Source organism: Vicugna pacos, chromosome 6 (assembly GCF_048564905.1).
Source record: "Vicugna pacos chromosome 6, VicPac4, whole genome shotgun sequence".
NCBI classification, from domain to species: Eukaryota; Metazoa; Chordata; class Mammalia; order Artiodactyla; family Camelidae; genus Vicugna; species Vicugna pacos.
This window is the reverse complement of record NC_132992.1, coordinates 70,686,278-70,704,370: the sequence shown is the minus strand read 5'-3', so window position 1 is coordinate 70,704,370 and position 18,093 is coordinate 70,686,278. Positions and strand designations below refer to the sequence as shown.

The window sequence follows — 18,093 nt, the reverse complement described above, 5'->3', positions numbered from 1 at the left end:
TAAGAAATGTCCAAAATGGTTTCATATCAAAAAGCACAGTTAAACCTATTTTACATTACAAATTAGTGAGAAAGTAGATATACCAACACCCAGAGTGAGGTGCTACACAAGATGACTTAAAGTTCTAGGTAATAAAAACTTGTATTTTAAGGAGGAGCAGCTAGTCTGGCTTAGTAGTGAACTTACAGTAGTAATTTCTTTTGCAGATGGCCATTCTTAGATTTCTATCTTCTGAAGGCAATTTATAGGTTTCTATCATTCTAAAAAATAAGAATAACCTTCTAATTTCTAACCCTCCTTTGTTACAAAATATTTAAGAATGCAAAACCTCAGATGATTTTAAAATTTCTAACCATATTTTTAAAAGTCAGAGATAATACCTGCTTAAGTTTTTTGTCCAAAAGACTAAAACAAGGGGAGGAGAGGAGCATACAGTGCAGTGCCTCCCTTAAAGTTAAATGACATCAATTAACTAAAACTTAAAATAAATTTCAGATTAGTAGGTGGTGCATCCTTTCATTTTCTTCAGGACACAGTTGGACATCACTAGAGAAAAATATTCACAACCACTTAAATCTGCTATAAGCATATGGAGTTTATTTTTTCACTTCACATATACCAGGAGTAAGATTGATATTTCCAAATATAAATCCCTCTCAAAAGCCAAGAGTAAGATAATACGTTATACCTACACACTCCTTGGAAACTGACAGTTGATAAAAGGCAGTTTCTGTCCCATCTATTAATCTTATTCTCTTCCTGCCCTATGTTCTCCCGCTGTTAATATTAATTAACTTGTTCTTTTTTAATATTGTTCCACATAGTTTTTATTTGTTTAATTGAAGGGGGTAAAATTTAAACAGCACAGAACTGCATATATTGTAAAAGAAATTTCCCACCAACTCCAGAGCTCAGCTAATTAATTTCTAATGAAAGCTCTGTAGAAACCCCACGCTAATTCAAGATTTAAACCAGTGACAGCTGGAGCTTTCTACATTCAATTTTGTAGATACAATGAGAACACTGATATAACCATAAAACAGAAAAAAAAAATCCCTCAGAAAAGAGTGAGCTGCCTTGTATTTGAGTCCTTATAAAATCTCTCAAAGGAGTGTTCCCTAAGTCACTTAAAAAAAAAAAAAAAACCCAAAGCACTGTTTGCAGAAGATAGATTAGCTTAAAATGACCTCAGTCAATGACAGTTTTGGATATTTAGAGGTCATCTGATGAACTAGCTCCAAAAAAAAAAAAAGAGTGAGCTAGACAAAGAAACTCCATACCTCATATTTCTACCTGTTGGATAATACTGTAAACACTACAGTTATGTGGGTAACGTCTTTGCATTTGGGATAAAATTTCCAGTGAGAGCACTGTATAGAGCAGGGGTCAGATAGCAGATATTTTTGTAAAGGGTCAGATAGCAGATATTTTTGGCTTTGAGGGCCATATGGTCTCTGTCACAATTACTCAACTTTGCCACAGTAACAGCCATAGACAATGTGTAATTAATGGGCATGCCTATGTTTTGATAAAACTTTGTTAACAAAACAGGTGGTTATTTGGCCCTTTATTGACCCCTGATATACAGCATCACATATAAAATTAAAATATTTCTGTATCTCAATCAACTTAGATGGAAGTGATCATTTGTGGGGATGACAGTATGTACCTTACCTTAATAATTTGTGGTATAACCTTAATTGTCACAGATTAAATGAAGAAATACAGAGGAAGATCTAAAACAAAAGGTATTATGGCATACTACACAAGCAAAGGTTTTGCAATGGTGTGGGAGTGGTTTGAATAGAGCCACAGTCCTTAAGATTTAACATGCTCATAACTATAAAGAGGGCTTACTAAAAAATTCCAAATTTCTGCTTCAGTAAGATGATGTAAATGCAAGAAATTCTTCACTAAGAATTTACATTTCTAAATTACCGTTGATGCTAATGATCCAGGGACCACACTGAAAATTACTGAATAAAGAAAAAGTGGCACAGGGGAAGGGTATAGCTCAGTGGTAGAGCCCATGCTTAACATGCGTGAGGTCCTGGGTTCAATCCCCAGTACTTTCATTAAAAAAAATAATAATAAAAATTATACAGAAAAAGAAAAGAAAAAGTGGCACAGAGTAAGTAGTACAGGCATGCTGAACTCAAAAGAAACCATATTATACCCTACTTGGATATTTAGGGGTCTTCTAATGAATTGGTTCCTCCTCACAACCCCTCACAAAAAAAGGAGAACTATGGTAGCTGCTAATTGCTAAACTGCCATGAGCAGCAATTTAATTTCAGCAAAACATCATCACTTGCCATGCTGACAATTTTATTCTCATGGGTTCTGGAGCTTTATTTGTATTAATTGATAAAACTGTTATAATTTCATAATGCTGTAAAAGCTCTAGGTGTAGAACATTACAATAAAAACAATTCAAGATAACACTGAAATCTGCAAAAAATTTTTCCTTCAAAAGGGGCTCAATACATTATTTAAAGCTGACAATTGAGAATGCTAGTTTAGTTGGTTCTACATGTGAATCTGGCACAGCTGAGTTACTCTATGGAAACTAAGACAATTTACACATTTCTAGCTTTTGCTCTCCCCAGTAAAGTAATTCAGATTATATGCAACTCAAAATACAGCCGTTTTATTACCAAAATCTCTGCACACAACAGTGGAAAGGAAAATGCCACAGGAGTCTCACCATTGCTGCTGGTTTTTGCGTTCTTTGCCAGCTGTGCACGAGTAGCAGCAATCAAACTGTCATGGGCCAACTCCTGAACCCGGAGGAACCATGGAATGCTACTGTCCGTGCTCTCACTGGAGAGGAAATCATTCCCTGAATCCTCTGCCTCATCTTGTACAAATACTAAGTGTTCGGCTGAAGAGCCCAGACCTGGAAGAAACAAGAGAATATATGAAAATTAGCTATCAAGTAATCCTTGATCCACCCTGGCTCAGAAACTCTCTGTGTCCTGAATCAGCTATTCCAGACTTTGACCTCTCACCTCAAGCTTCTGTTCTCATACAAGATTAGGTTATCACCTTTCCACTCCCAGCTGATAGGCTGGTCTTTAGCTTACCCTCTCCTGTTTCAGAGGCAAAGCTGTCTTTCCTAGCAACCAGGCTAACCCTCAGCTCTAAGATTCCAGTCCAATCCTTCATCTCCTCTCTCCCATCTTCAACCTATTCCTCCCTAGCCGCCACATTACAGCCTCCCTTTCAGCATTTAAATCTGTCTAAACTCAATTCTCTTCCATCTTTATTTTTTAGAAGAGTAGAAAATCCCAAGTACTCCTCTAAATATCACCTTCTCACCTGTTCCTTCAAAGTCACATTTCTTGAAGTTTCTTAACTTCTAACTTGTGTATATATCTTCTCACCTGCCATCCACTCCTCATCTCTTGAACTCTGGGCTCTATCTCTACTACCTCAATAACAGTAGCTCTTGCTAGTTCACCAGACATATACTTCTCAGTCCTCACCTCACTGGCCCATTGTGTGGGATTTGGCATGATTTAGTAACTTTTCTTCTTTAAAAATGTTTCCTCCCTTGGCTCCCCACCACCCTCACTGTTTTTCTTTCTCCAGTAGCTCCTTCTCATTGTTACCCTCTTAAATTTTTTTTCAGGGTCCTAGATTTGTCTTCTTTTCTGTTTATGCTCCAGACTACTCTTGAATCAAAGAATCCATGCCCATTGTTTTATATATTTCCTGAATGCTGGTAAGGACTAAAACTACGTATTTCACACCAAATCTCTCTAGAATCCTAGATTCCTGTTTCTAATTCTCTAAAGGACACATCCACCTAAGTGTCCCTGTGAAACCTCAACATCAACAGGCACAAACTAGACCTACCATCCTCCTACCATCCCCCTGTTCTTCCTGCGTGCACTATCTTAGTCAATGACACCACTTGATTTCCCAAACAAGAAACTTCTGAGTCATCGTACAGTCTCCCTCTATACATTCAGTTGATCACCAAACTACACCAATTCTCCAAAATAATAAAATAACAAAGTTTCTTTCCATTTTAGTATGACTGAATTAATGATTCCTCACCCCCAGTTTTCTTTTTTTTTTTTTTTAAGCATGAGCAGAGTTCAGAAAAAGATAAAAGGATACCTGCTCTTGTTAGGTTAAGAAGAATAAAAGAAGTGCTATCACTTGGCTGTAGATCTTGCAACAAGCTAGGAGACTCTGGAGTGGACAAAAACTCCGGGGACTTCTGTACAGTCTGTGCCCTTGTCTCCTCTCCGTCTGGGCCCACATTCACCTGAAGGCTTCTCAACACAGCCGAGGAAGGGACCTCCTTGGAGGAGTTAGTATGATTCGGAGAATCATCTAATAAAGGGAAAATACCACAGCTTTATGTAGCACCTATCTCCAAGGAGTTCACCTTTTGATACATAGCACCTAATATCCTTGTAACATCCCTTAGTATCTAATACCCTCATAGAAGCAGACAGCAGTTTTTACAAATACAAAATCTGCCTCAGAAAAGAGTTGAAGCGAGCTAAAGCTTCAAAGAGAGTCAACCAAAATGTGAAGGGCAGACTCCTCTGACGCTTGGCAGTAACCAAGGACGAACCATCCACATTTGGGCATTATAGACCTTTGTCCTTCTAAGGCAAAAATCAGTATCTTTCCCTTGAAAAATATAGTTATACAATGAATATTAACTCAAGAATAGGTTCTAAATTTTAAATTATTTTTCTTGGGGAAAAAAATGCCTTCCTTTAATTTTTATAACATATATGTGACATTTCTGGTGAGTCATTAGAAAAAAAAATCATAGCCTGGGAAATAACTGGAATTTTATAGAATCATCATTATGTTTCATTATTCACTATTTCAGTTCTGGGTTTACATTGGATATAAAGAAATAATTCAGAAGCCTTGCTCTCTAGAACTTTATTCTAAGGGAGGGGATGAATTACCAAAGGTTTCAGTTGCAATATAATGATGAATTGCACTACAGTGCTGAAGCATCCAATGTTTTCAGGGGTCTTATTCATCTTCATAAAAGGCAGGTTACATTTTTTTTCTTCTTTTAAGGAGAAAACAAGTTAAGATTATAGGAATAAAGTAGAAGCCTAGGGATGGTACTGCCATTCCAAAGTCTAATGAAGTTGTACAACAATGTAGATGTACTTAATGCCATAGAACTCATTAAGTGATATATTTAACCGGTTATATACATTTTACCACACACACACACACACACACACACACACAAAATGTTCTCAAAGTTCAGGCAGCACTGTTTGTAAAATACCACACTGGAAAACACACATTCATCATCAGTGGCATGGATAAAGAAGTTGTGGTACACTCACATAACAGAATGCTATACATACAGCAATGAAACCAAACCACAGCTACACACAACAAGAATGAATCTAATAAAAAGTAAAAGAAGAAAGGTACCACATACATTCAAATGATTCCATTCATCTAAAGTCCAGTTAAAATTAAACTGTACTACTTAGACTTGGGTGGCTAAACTTGGAAAATAAAGAAATAATTGTCAAAAAATTGAAGACAATGGTAACTTACGGAAGAACAGAAGTTGTCCTTATCAGAAACCCATGGAGGGCCTAGGAACCAGCAATGTTCTATCTTGATTGGTTAGTGGATATCTCCTTTATAATAATTCTTCCAAATGTATACTCACATGGTTTTGTACTTTTCTCTATCTATCATATATCCCAACTAAAAAGAAAACTTGTAGGCCATGCAGGAAATGATACACACATATCTAGGAGGGAGGGGAATGAAGTCAGCTATATGAAGATACGTTTCTGTTTGTAATACATGTTTCATGAGTTGGGAGGGGAGTATATGGGGTTTAATTTACTATTGCCTATAACTGGTTGTTTAAAATATTTTAAATCAAAATTAAAACTAAAAGAAGATAATGTTTCTGTTTTCACTTCCTTTACTATTATTTTTTGTTTCTGTTTTCACTTCCTTTACTATTATTAAACTATTTATTCAATAAATTAAAATAGGAAAAGAAAATTCAGGGGAAAAAACGCCTAGTGAAGATCAAAATTTATCAGCACATGGGAATTTTCACATATGGAAAATCCATGAGCATTTGGAAAAACTCCCAATATACCAACAGAAAAATGGGAGTTAAAAGATGGAAGATGTCAGAAAGTCAGGAGATAGGTAAAGAAAACTTAAATCTATATTGATTGGTTGAGTGTATCTACCCTTAAGTCACTTCAAAAACCAACGAAAAAAGACCACCACTAGAAGACAGTAACCAGAAAACTTTATAACAAACAAGCTGTCACCAATAGGTGACCCTCCCCTGATTTAACATTGATAATCTAAATTTTAAATATTTCAATTTCCAGAAAATAAGGAATTCACTGCATCTAAAAATAATGTTCTCCTTGCGAATAGTCAAGTGATAGGATCTCCTTCTTACCATCCAAAGCTCATCTCACTACCCATGCTTGGCACTCTACTTCCTCCTAGCTCTCCTGGACCCTCCTCTGCAATTATCTACTCTTTTTGTTTGCAGCTTCTCTTAGCATAAAACTACTCTCTAATTTTTCAGATCTTATAAAAGAACTCTTTCATCTACTTTATGTCCTTCTCTTTTTCCTTCTTCATAGTAACAGAGCCTTTAGAAAGTATAATTAGTTACTTCCTCAACTATACTCACCTTGCACTGATATCTCAACCTACTGTAGCCTGGCTTCCCACTCCCTCTCCAAGAACAGGTCCTGCACAGGTCAACAATGACCTTGGTGACCCATCTCACTAGGACAGTCAGTATCTCATTGTGCCTTGTAGAAGCATCTATCACACAGACTATTCCCTTGGGTCCCTTGCCTGCACTCTATGACAGTATTCCTCCTGTTCCTCTATTCTTTCCACCTTCCCTCCTTCACAGGCTCTCCTGCCTTACCCTGTACCCTGAATGGGGAGTTCCATGGAGTTCTGTCTTGGCCTCCTTTTCTTCTCACTCTCTACGTGTGTTTATATCCATTCCCAAGCATTTCTGAGTCCCATGGTTGCTCTTTCTCCATTATTCCTAATCTTTGATTTCCACCAGTCAGTTATAAAAAGTCAGTTATCCCATTCCACTACTACTATAGAGTAGGCTAAACTCTTAAGACTTGTTTATCTTATCTCTGGTGATCTTAATTTTTACCTGGTAACATTAGCCGACTGCATTCTGAAGCCTCAGTCACAGGAAGAAGGGACAAGCAAGTAATGTCTTTAGCTTCTGATTCTACTAGCCCCTGTCCCAATGGGATGGATGTATTCTGAACAAACTGTACCAGGAGCTAGAGAGGAAGGGGCAGGGGTGTGTGTGGAGACAATAAATAATACAGTAGTTAGGAATGAATCTATACTTCTGAATTTACCAAAGATGGTGATGTAATTAAGTCTTGACTGCTCACTAGTCTCAGTCTTATTCACAGAAAAACTAGATTAAGTACAAAATAGTATTTTATATTATTTTTATCAAGTGCTCTGTTCTAGATTTTAAGATTAGTTATATAATTAACTTCTATCACCTTCCATAAAACAGAGAAACAATTAAAAAAAATCACATTTTTAAATGGTGGCTATTACAAATTCAACTACATTGTACTGGTTACATTTTACAAAGCACTATTCCATGTATTGGCTTTTGTAATCCTCACTGTAACTCAGTAAGACTGAACATGTGTTTTAAAGATAAGGAATCAATTTGAAGACACTAAATGATTAGTCTAAGGTCACATCACTAGTTACAAGCAGTGTTGGTCTTCAAACTTAAGTAACATGATTCCAAATCCAGTGATCTTTCCACTAAGTAACACAGATGTTCTAAAATTAAAGTGAGAAAAATGAATAAAAAGTTAAAATGTGTAAATACTCTAACCACATTTAGAAAGAAAACTTTCATATATATACAAAATTAAAAAAGCAGTTTATGGTAGTTAATATTTATATATGTAAACACACATATGCCATATATAAAATAAAACTTTATCATTATATAATTATTTAAATGTATAATAAGCTAGATTTATTTAGATAAAAAATATAAAAAGCCATAAAAGGTAAAAACTGAACCTTAAAATCTCTGAGAAAGTACTTAGTAATAAAGAAAACAATAATCTTGTAGTTACAACCAAAACCATATGACCCACAAAACCTAAAATATTTACTATCTGACCCATTACAGAAAAAGTTTGCTGATTTCTGAACTAAGAACAAACTCTGGAGTAAATAGGCCACCAAAAGAAAAGAAAACAAGATGCCTGGGCTCACCTCTGGTTTGGATTCTAACTCATCTGATAACATTGATTCAGCTTCCAAATCCTGTAGCTGTTCAGGGGACAGGTTAAAAATTTAATTCAGAGTCAGTGACACCCTCTTTCATATTCTTTCATATTCCTCTAGGAAGTGCTATGCTTTTCCCGAAAGATGCTGGGCTGAGTGGATAATCAATCTAGCCTAAAAAAGGAAAAAAGAGAGAATTAAAGCAATAGGAAAATGTAGCTAAATAAACAAAGGTACTTCTTTACATATCCAAAAATCACACCAAGAAAGCAAATGAAAAATTCAGCCCCAAACACCTGTTTTAAAATAGAAAAAGCCCAATACGTTCCAACACCCACAAAAAGTTGTACTTTGATGTACAATTTCTACTTCTAACAATCTATTCTAAGAAAAGGCCTTAAATATGGAAAAAGCTGTATGCCCAAAGAATTTCATCTTATCACCTGTGATAAAAAAACAACTGTAAGCAACATATAAGTACACATACGTATTCAACAATTAGAGAATTATTGATTAGATCACAGCATTGTCACTTAAAAAGTTATGAAAACAATGCAACAACAAAAAATACTAATGATGTTCAACTAGAGAAACAAAATAAAAAATTATATCCTTGCTGTTATTAAACTAGTTAAGATATGCATAGGAAAGGTAAAAGGAAGTTCACAATAGCTACTGATAGTAGTAGCTATACTGGGTGGTAGGCTGGTGTAACATTTTTCTTTTCTTGATTTCCCAATTTTTTACAAAGGCAGTTATACAGTCAAAATTTGAACAGTGTTTCCCAAAAGTAGTACTCCTGGGACCCTGAAGAAGCTATTTTCCCCCCTTAATTTAAATTCTTACTTTCTTAAAGCTTAACTGTTCTTTCAGGATTTTGGCAAGTGAGTCTACTTTATTTTGTACAATTATTGCTAAAATTGGGAGCACTATTATATAAAAAGCATACAGTGTAAAGTGTACTCAAGATGGGATTTTTAAATTAATACCACGGTAGAATGGAAAATTAGAATTAGACAGACTTTTTAAAAAGGGCATTTAGAAGTATGTGAATAAATGTTTATTGTCCTGTTGGTTCAACCCTCTCCCCTTGCTAGCTTCCAGAAACCCTCATTTGCATCATAAAAAAAAATTACAAGATATAAATGAAATGCTCATCTAATTTTAAGTTTATCACATAAAATAAAGTATTATAAATCTCTGATTTTTTCCTTTCACATTCATTTTTCTTATTCAAGCACTGTAATAGCTCAATGTGGTTTATCCATCCCTCTTTCACAGAAGAAGGAACCAAAGCTCAGTACAATAACTTGCCCAAGTTATTAAGCTGCAGAGCCAGCATTCCCATCCAACAAAGGTTAGCCTGAATAGTGATTATCTCTCTCTGGCTTTGATCTTGAATTATCAGGGTTTTAAATTCCTTTTCCCCAATTCAAGCTCATTTCAAGAAGCCAAGAAATCACCAAATGTTTGTTTAGGTTATCCTTAAGTTTCCTCCAACTTTGAGATTCCAGGACTGCAAAATCTTTAAGAAACCAGACAACTATTTTCTGTCCTTTGTATTTGTTAGGTTTCTTAGAAACTAATGGCGCTGACTCCATTTCTGTTAGCCTTACCTAATGAAAAATGAACAACATTAAGTACATGAATTTGTGCATGGAACAAGGGGGAAAATAGATACACTAGATTTTAGACATTTTTGCAAAGCTTTAATAAAAATTTAGAGATGGGAACTGCCATCTCTTTTATAGTTTAAGAGCCAACTCTAGATCACTATTTCTCAAAAGTTCATGGTTATCTATGATATCTTTTTATTTTAGTGTTTTCATTTCAATGATAACTTTTAAAAAATTAACACATGCATCTTATGAAACAAATGGGTATCCATATAATAACTTAGTTCTGCCATACAATTTTGGTGCCCAGTTTGTGGTTTGTGTATGTGTGCTGCATGAACAAAAAAGAGACTGCTGGGATGCAGAAAAGGTAGGATAACCTCAAAAGAATCTATATTGGAGCACTCAGTACCATATCAAGTGTACTAGGTGGATCTTTAACACAGCAACTTCCTATACATACATCGCTGGAAGTGTGATTTTATAGTTGATTAAGAGTTGTAGGGGTTCATTGTAGGAGGGGTTCATTGTTGGATTGCCTAGCTTTATATTTGAGTATATTTAGAGTAATTACAATAAAAATAATTTGCCAGTGTTGGAGTAGGGGTGTCCAATGCAATGTTTTTCCTTCAAATGCAATTTACATGACACTACAGTGAAAGATACTGCTCTTACTCAAAGAAAAGCTATTTTCAAGATAATTATAGATCTCAGAGGAAATTTCTTCCCAGGTTTTCTTATGCTATTAATTGAGATAAGAGATTAGAGACGCAATACAGAAAAGTCGCCTGTATCACCCAAAGTCCTTTAATGCAGACAGTAATACTTGTTCATTTTTATTTTGTATCTTTAGCTGGTGAACAGGCAAAATTTATATCCTTATTTCCTTTTAAATAGAAAAAGTACTAATTTAGCTCCATAAAGAATAAAAGAGAAAATGACATTTAACTATCAGCAACAAAGGTCAAGCCAATCAGATCGTATTTTACACAAATCATAAAAATGGAATCTTGGCTCTAGATAGAGTTCATAACAAAACAAACTCATATCAGAAACCTAAGAACTGGTCTAGTAACCTTTTCCCTCACTGTTCAGACCCTTTTCTTCCTCTTCCCTCGGCAAAAACTGAATTTTACTGTGTGCATGGTTCCCTGTGGCTATCAAAGCATATTAGACTGCTTAAAGAAAACAATCTTGGTCCAGCAAATATTGTATTTTTTAGAAATCCACTGATGCTGACACTGTTATTATTGAATATATGATCCCACAGTCAGTCTACAGGTTAAAAAGAATGCAGGCAACACAAACCTTTGCATGAATCAAAGCAAAGAACACAAGAAGCCCTGAAAAGTTCTGGGAATAAGTAATGAGAGAACTCGTAACAATAGCAAAGCAGATTTAGGACAACAGTGATCTCTGTGATCAGGACCATCCTGAGAACAACACTCCTTTAGTTCTTAGCCAAATAAACAAACCCTGTGAACTGAAGTTTGATAAACTGTATTCTTTTTCTACAGTACACTCAACATCATCCAGCAAATTATGCATTAACACTAAGTGGGCTGAACAAGTCAAATAAAGAAGCTGAGCTATATTTGAAACAACAACAACAATCCCAAGGTCTCTAAAGCAGGAATCTAAATTCTGCCTCTGATTTGTTGGTTGAGACCTGGGCAAGCTACTCATCTTGTTGGCCCTGGGAAACTCATTTGAAATACAGAAATGAAATAAATCTACCCTAAGATTATTTATATATCAGTCAATAGAAATAATTACAAAATTCTTCAGAAACAAAGTTCTGCCTAAGTGCCTAAGAAACTAGTAAATCTATCAAACGCTTAGTACACTATGAGAAGTTAAGATCTCTTCTTTTTGTTACTAAGTCCAAATTTCCTACAGAGCAGTGGTTTTCAAACTTTTTTGATGGCAACCCACAGTAACATAATATACATTTTCCATCATAACCCAGAGAATGTAATGCACAGAGATGCACACAAACAACATATTTTCATAAAATAAAACAGTAACTTATGCTAATCTTATGCACTCTGAATTCTTTTTTAAATAAGATCCACTAAACTGATCTCACAGGCTATCAACAGGTTATGGCCCATAGACTGAAAACCACTATGAAGCATCTTTAAATGTCTAAAATAACGCATGTTTAACACAGAATCAGCCATAAAATATAAGATATAAACCTGCTATAAATATATATTATAATCAGCAGTTATCATTGATAGAAATCTTGGTGAGGCTGAGATTACCTGAATCTTGTCCTGAAGCCCTTCCTTGAGATCTGCAGAGTAAAATACTACACACTAGGCACCTACCAGCAAAGGCAAAGTAATCTCTAGTAATTAACCAGCCTTTGGTCCCACACCACCATACAGAACTCTCACATACTACACAGGAATTAGCAGTAACAACATTTCCCTAGAGTAGATAAGGACTAAAATCAATGCAGGCTACATAGAGAAATACTGGGAGGAAAAACCAACCCAAAGTAAACAAACAATAGGGGAACAGAACTGATACAGGTCTCTTGCCCTAGTCCTAACTACACCAAAGGGAGTACATTCCAAACAGAAAGATACCATGGGCCATCTCATGAAAGAAACAGAACATCAATCACTGTGTCAACCTCTGAAAAGCAATGTGATTCCACCCTAGAATACAAAGCCCAGAATACCAGGATTGCTTTTACTTGAGGGAGGTAGAAAGTGCCTTGACCTTGACACAGTTTTGGAAAGAAGGCAAAGTGGGGAGGGAGGTTGAGAAAAAAGAGGTAATAAATTGCAAAACATTGTGCTCCTTCAACTGGTCACTATTCACAAAGATTAAAATAAAGCACATAATCTCAACTGAGAGGACTAGTTTCTCTGACTGTGGGCCAATCTGCTTCTTAGCTCTCTCCACCTCTGCCTGTGGCTGATCACAGATACAGACCCAAACAATACTCAATAATGCTTAAAAAACAAAAACAAAAATTCCACTAATGTTAGTGAATTACAAAGACTAAAAAATTAAAATTTTTAAAAGAGCAGGTTTAAGTTTTGGTATAAAATGGTAGTACAAGGAACAGAAAAACCAAGTAACTTTTCATATCATATCATACCTGGCATATGATAAAGCATGAGAGTTGATTAAATTATAATGATAAAGTGGTAACAGATATCAATGAAATTTGGAATACAGAACTGTGAAGCCAGAATCTCAGAAACTGTAGCATTCATCCTGGCCCTTCCCTCTTCTCTTCCCAGGATTGTCTAGGGTGCTCCATTCCCACAGCCTCCTTTTATTAGTTACCTCTCCATTTCGCTGCAATTCTTCAGAGACAAATTTGAAGCCAGTGATCTTCATGTTGCCAAATCCAATGAATACTTTGCTGTCCTCATCTTACTTGACTTTTGCAGGGACAACTACTGTTTTTGATTGTCCCACATTCATTCCCCCTGCTTGGGTGACAGGATCCAAAATTTGGGGATCTAACACTCCCCTCCGGATACATTCTTGGTGGGACTGTAGATTAAGGTGTTCTTTCCTACCCTGACCAACTGTTGGAAACTCAACTCATAATGAACAAATCAGATACTCTTCCTCAGAATGTGAATTCTAAAAGAAGTACTAAGGTGAAAAACTGCTGTAGCAGTCCATTCACTCCAGTACTGCAGTTAGCAGCCTCCCTCTGGGGCTGCTCCGATTCCTGTCTTCTATGAAGCCAGCGCCTTCAGCATTTCCTTGGATTCTGTAAGCTGCCCACATCCCTGTAATAAATTCCTCTTCTCAAGTAAACTGGTCACTTGCAACCAGAATCATAACTGGTATTTTCCCTTAGAAGCACTGACTCCTTTCTCAAACATTTTACTTACTCTCTTTGCTTCCAAGATAAATGTTCCTTATTTTAATCCTACCTCATTGGCCATTCCCCTAGTCTCCTTTGATATCTTCTATATTCCTTTCCACTCACCCTCTAAATATTAATGTTCCTCAGGATAATTTGCAGGTCCTCTCCTCTTGCTGTATTCTCTTCCTAGTGTGAACTCATGGCTTTAAATGATACTGTCTCCAAAATTTTTATCTATAGCCCAGATATCTCCTCTGAGCTGTAGATTTGTTATATATAATTGCTTATTTGACATCTCTACCTTATTTTATTTTCCTAATTTTTTGATATCTCAAATTTAACATGTTCAAAATGAATGCTCTCCCAAGCCTCTTTCCCATCTTTCCCTGTCAGCCCCTCTCATCACAACCCCTATTACTCAAGGGAGGACCACCATTCACCCATTTAGGAGTCATTCTTACTCCTTTCTTTCCTTTGCTCCCAGTATCCAGTCCAGCTGCAAGTCTTATTGATTCATCTTCAGAAGAGATTGCAAATCCACCTATTTCTATCTCTACTGCCACTACCCTACTCCAGGCCACCATCACCTCTTACCTTAAAGTACTGTTACTGCCTCCTAACTTGTCTCCCTGCTTCTACTCTTTACCTCCCTCCATTCTATTCTCTTCACAGCAGCAAAGATCATCCTGAAATGTGAATCCTATTGTATCACTCTCCTGCTTGAAACTCTTCATGTGGCTTTCCAATGTATTTAGAAAAATCTAAACTCCTTATCCTGGCCTACAAGAACATACGTGATCCATTCTTGCCTCTCCAAAAACAGTCCAGAGTTGTTCTCCCTTACTAGCTAAGTTCCAGCCAGATGAATATCCCTTAGTTACTTGAACATACTGAGCTCTTTCTTATGTCAGGGATTTGCAAGCATATTTCGTCTACCTAGGAAGGCTTTCTCTTCCACTGGTTAGCTCTTTTTTATCCTTCAGGGCTCTGTTTAACTATTAACTCATATAGAAAGGCTTTGACCAGTCACCTTATCCAAGGAAGGTTCCCCATACTCTCATTTTTATTTTCTATCTCTACTATCTCCATTATAGCACTTATCACAATTTCTAATTCTTCTGTTTTTATATAATATTAACTTTTTTTCTGGCTACCCCCTAAATTGCAAGCTCCATAAACAAGGCCAAGAAGTAGTCTATCTTGTTCACTACTGTCCCTCCCAGCAGAACCCGTCACCTGGCAAAGTACTGTATGTAATTCATAAGGAACTTGGTTCTCCAAGAGTCTCTTCTGTTACTGTGAAGTTCTGAGATTGTCTCTACTATGAGCTTAAAGAGCTTTTATACAAGATTCCCTGTAAGCAGCCAGTAGGCACTCGATAAATATTTGTATGATGAATGAATGAATGGCACTGCAAATTTCTGTCTCTATTCCTGACCTCTCTTCTGAACTCCAAACTTTCATTTCTAACTGCATGTTAGGTATCTCCATGTGGATATCCATCTCAAATTTAACAATGTCCAAAATCCAGAGTGTTATCTCCCCTACCAAACCTGTTCTCCTTCCTGTATTATCCATTTCAATTATTGCCCAATTTTCCTTTCACTCAGCTGCAAATTCTAGGTCTTAAACAATCTCTCTTGTCCTCCATATTTAAATAATCCTAGTAGATTCCCCCAAGTTTATTCTTACCATAATGTCCTGTTTAGGTTTTTCATTATCTTTCAACTAGACCATTAAAGTTGCCTTCTAATTGCCACACTGCCCTTAAAATTCTCCTTTCCAATCCATCTTATATGCAGTCATTCGAGTTACATTTCCAAAACACAGAAATGCTTATGTCACTCCCCTTACTCAAAGTTCAGTGCCTCAGAGCAACAGTCAAATCCCTCAGCATGGCATTTCAAATATTCAACAGTATGTCCTCAAACACTGTCCCTGTTGCAGCATCCACTATATTCTTCCATGAACCCTTCACTCCACACTGGATTTGCTACTAAATGAACGCTCCAATCTATTTCAGTGCTCAAGGCCTTTGCTTGGAGTAGCTCTTCAATCAGTAATACCGCCACCCCCAATCCAGCTGTCATCTTTTGAAATATTTTCCAGCCTTTAAAATCCAATTCAAATGCCATCCTCGATGAAGACTCTGATCCCTTCCCTCCAGTCAGAATAAATCTGTCCTTACCTTAGTGTTCTCACAACACAGTTTAACCTTTCTTTAACAGTTATTTCATCCTGCCTTGGGTGTTGGCTGTCTACCTGCACAGTCTTACTGATTAAGGTTCGTTGAATTTATTCATCCTTCTCCCATTAACTCAGCATGATGCTTTTGCATAAACTAAGTATTCAGGAAATATTTGCCCAAAATAGGTAAGCCCCTTCATTTACAGAGGAAAACAAACAAAGCTAGAGATTAAATAACTTACCAGAAATTAGACATCTACTTACATGCAAAAAAATTAGAACCTAAATCTTCTGACTGCTAGTTTGCTGACTTGACTTTGTCCTGCGTGAAGATAACACAAAGTGTAATTTCTCATTCCCTAACGACAACAAAATACCCCTAGTTTTATTTCAAAATGTTTTTTATTCTCTTTGTAAATGTTGCATTGACCCTTGTGCCAAAGTGAAGAAGTATAAATTCTTAAATTCCAAGTTAATAATATTTAACTTTCAAATGGTTCCTCAATGCATTTCACAGCCTCATGAACAAGTGGGGTAAACTTTAACAAACTAATTGTATTCTATTCTCTGAAGAAACTTTAGAGGATAAACTCAACCCACGAAACGCATACAGGCTGTAAACACTCACAGCCCACACCCTCGCCTTGAAATGACAGGCGAAGGAGAAACCCAGCCCCTCCGAGTCGGCAACCTTCCTTTTTCTAGACGCAGAAAGTGGACGTATGAAAGAAGAGGGTAGATCAGGGCTGAAATGTCCAAGGCAGAATCCTCTTGGCATCCTCGTTCCCCCATGACAAGGGCCTTGGAGGAAAAGGCCCCAAGGTCCGCAGGCAGGCCCCGCTGCGGGTGCAGTCCGGGAGCCCCCGCCTGGGACTCGCTGACTCCAGCTTTCTCAGTTCGGTCTTCCCATGCCCCTGCCCCCAAAACCAAGCAAAGGATCCGAAACATCGGCCGCAAAACTCTGCAAGGGTGACGAGCCCAAACCCTGGGGCTTCAGACCGGCCGCTCCCGGACGCGCCAGATACGGGTGGAGTGCTCCCTCCCCGGGGGGGTGGGCGGTTTCCCTGTCCTCTCCGGGGGCGAATTCGGTCCGAGCTCCAGAGGAGCCGGCACTGGCTCCCTGCACTTCGAGGACCACTGAGCCGAGCGGGTGTGGTCTGGTCCACCCACAGAGCTCACCTTCCCGTCCCGGGCAGCCGGCCGTCTGTCTGTCGGTCCCGAATTCCGTCCACACACAGCGTCTTCCGGCTCCCGCCGGAAGCAGCTCGAGCGCGGGACAGGAAGTTTGGCCGCCCCCCCACGCACACACCCACTCGCTCGCCTCCGAGCCGGGCGGCGATCGCTTCTCGTGGGGATTCAGCCCCAGGGGCCACTAGCCAGCGGGGGCTGGGCTGGTGGCGCAGGGCTTGGCTCCAGGAGGGAAGGAACTGCGGGCTCCCTCCTCCCACTCACTCCCGGCCTTTGGAGCTCCGTGGTCTGCGAAACCCGAAAAACGGTATCAGTCAATTCTAGCCGTGACGTCACTGCTTCCCTGCGGCAGAGGATGGGGTGGTTTTTCCTCTCAGCTGAGGAGATCGGTACAAGTTGCAGTGCAGGCGAGCGAGAATGAAAAAGATGACTACTTAAACATTTATCAGAGTTCTCAGTGAAGAGGACCTCAAAGCTTCACTGCCCAAGAGGAACTTGCAGAATCCAATTCTGCACTGCACACGGGGCAGATTAAGAACTGAGGCTCAGTGATGGAACTTTTCTGGGGAATATGAATTACCTTGAGTATGGGTTCCGTCAGTATATTACGATGTAATATACTCTAGGGTGTATGGGCGGGCTAGAGCACTTGAGATTCAGGCTGGGTGCCACAACGTATTAGAGCTTTATGTGTTTTGACTTTTTGAAATTACTAATTTTTGAACACTTGCTGGGCGCCAAAGGGAGGGACTCAACTAAGATAGTGGCAGTGGGAATTAAAGGAGTTCTCTAAAAAGAGCATTTTCAAGGTTAAAGACAAGGTTGAAGAAACTAGGGGGCACAAAGGATGGTGATTTAAAAAACAAGCAACACGTTTCAGGGGAAGATAATTCCTCTTTAGATAAAGAGTTTATCAATCCCAGGTGCCTACGGGGTATTTACTTGGAAGTAAAG

General features: G+C 37.9%; 1 protein-coding gene across 4 annotated transcripts in view; it reads right to left on the bottom strand.

The window, feature by feature from the left end:
- ZNF410 (zinc finger protein 410) overlaps positions 1-17,241 on the bottom strand; it is a 33,414-nt gene extending 16,173 nt beyond the window's left edge. For 2 of the 4 annotated variants that reach the window (XR_004190431.2, XM_006206055.3), the window contains exons 1-5: positions 17,131-17,223; positions 8,290-8,475; positions 7,178-7,313; positions 4,129-4,347; positions 2,708-2,899 (exon numbers count right to left, since the gene is read on the bottom strand). Coding sequence is in view for 3 of the 4 variants with exons in the window: in XM_006206055.3 (XP_006206117.1) it covers positions 2,708-2,899; positions 4,129-4,347; positions 7,178-7,313; positions 8,290-8,322 (580 nt within the window). In the remaining variant the exon portion in view is untranslated. Of the gene's footprint in view, positions 1-2,707; positions 2,900-4,128; positions 4,348-7,177; positions 7,314-8,289; positions 8,476-16,215; positions 16,274-17,130 lie in introns of all 4 variants that reach the window. The other 2 variants (XM_072963397.1, XM_072963398.1) reach the window with 2 other exon arrangements.
- Positions 17,242-18,093: the final 852 nt, after the last annotated feature.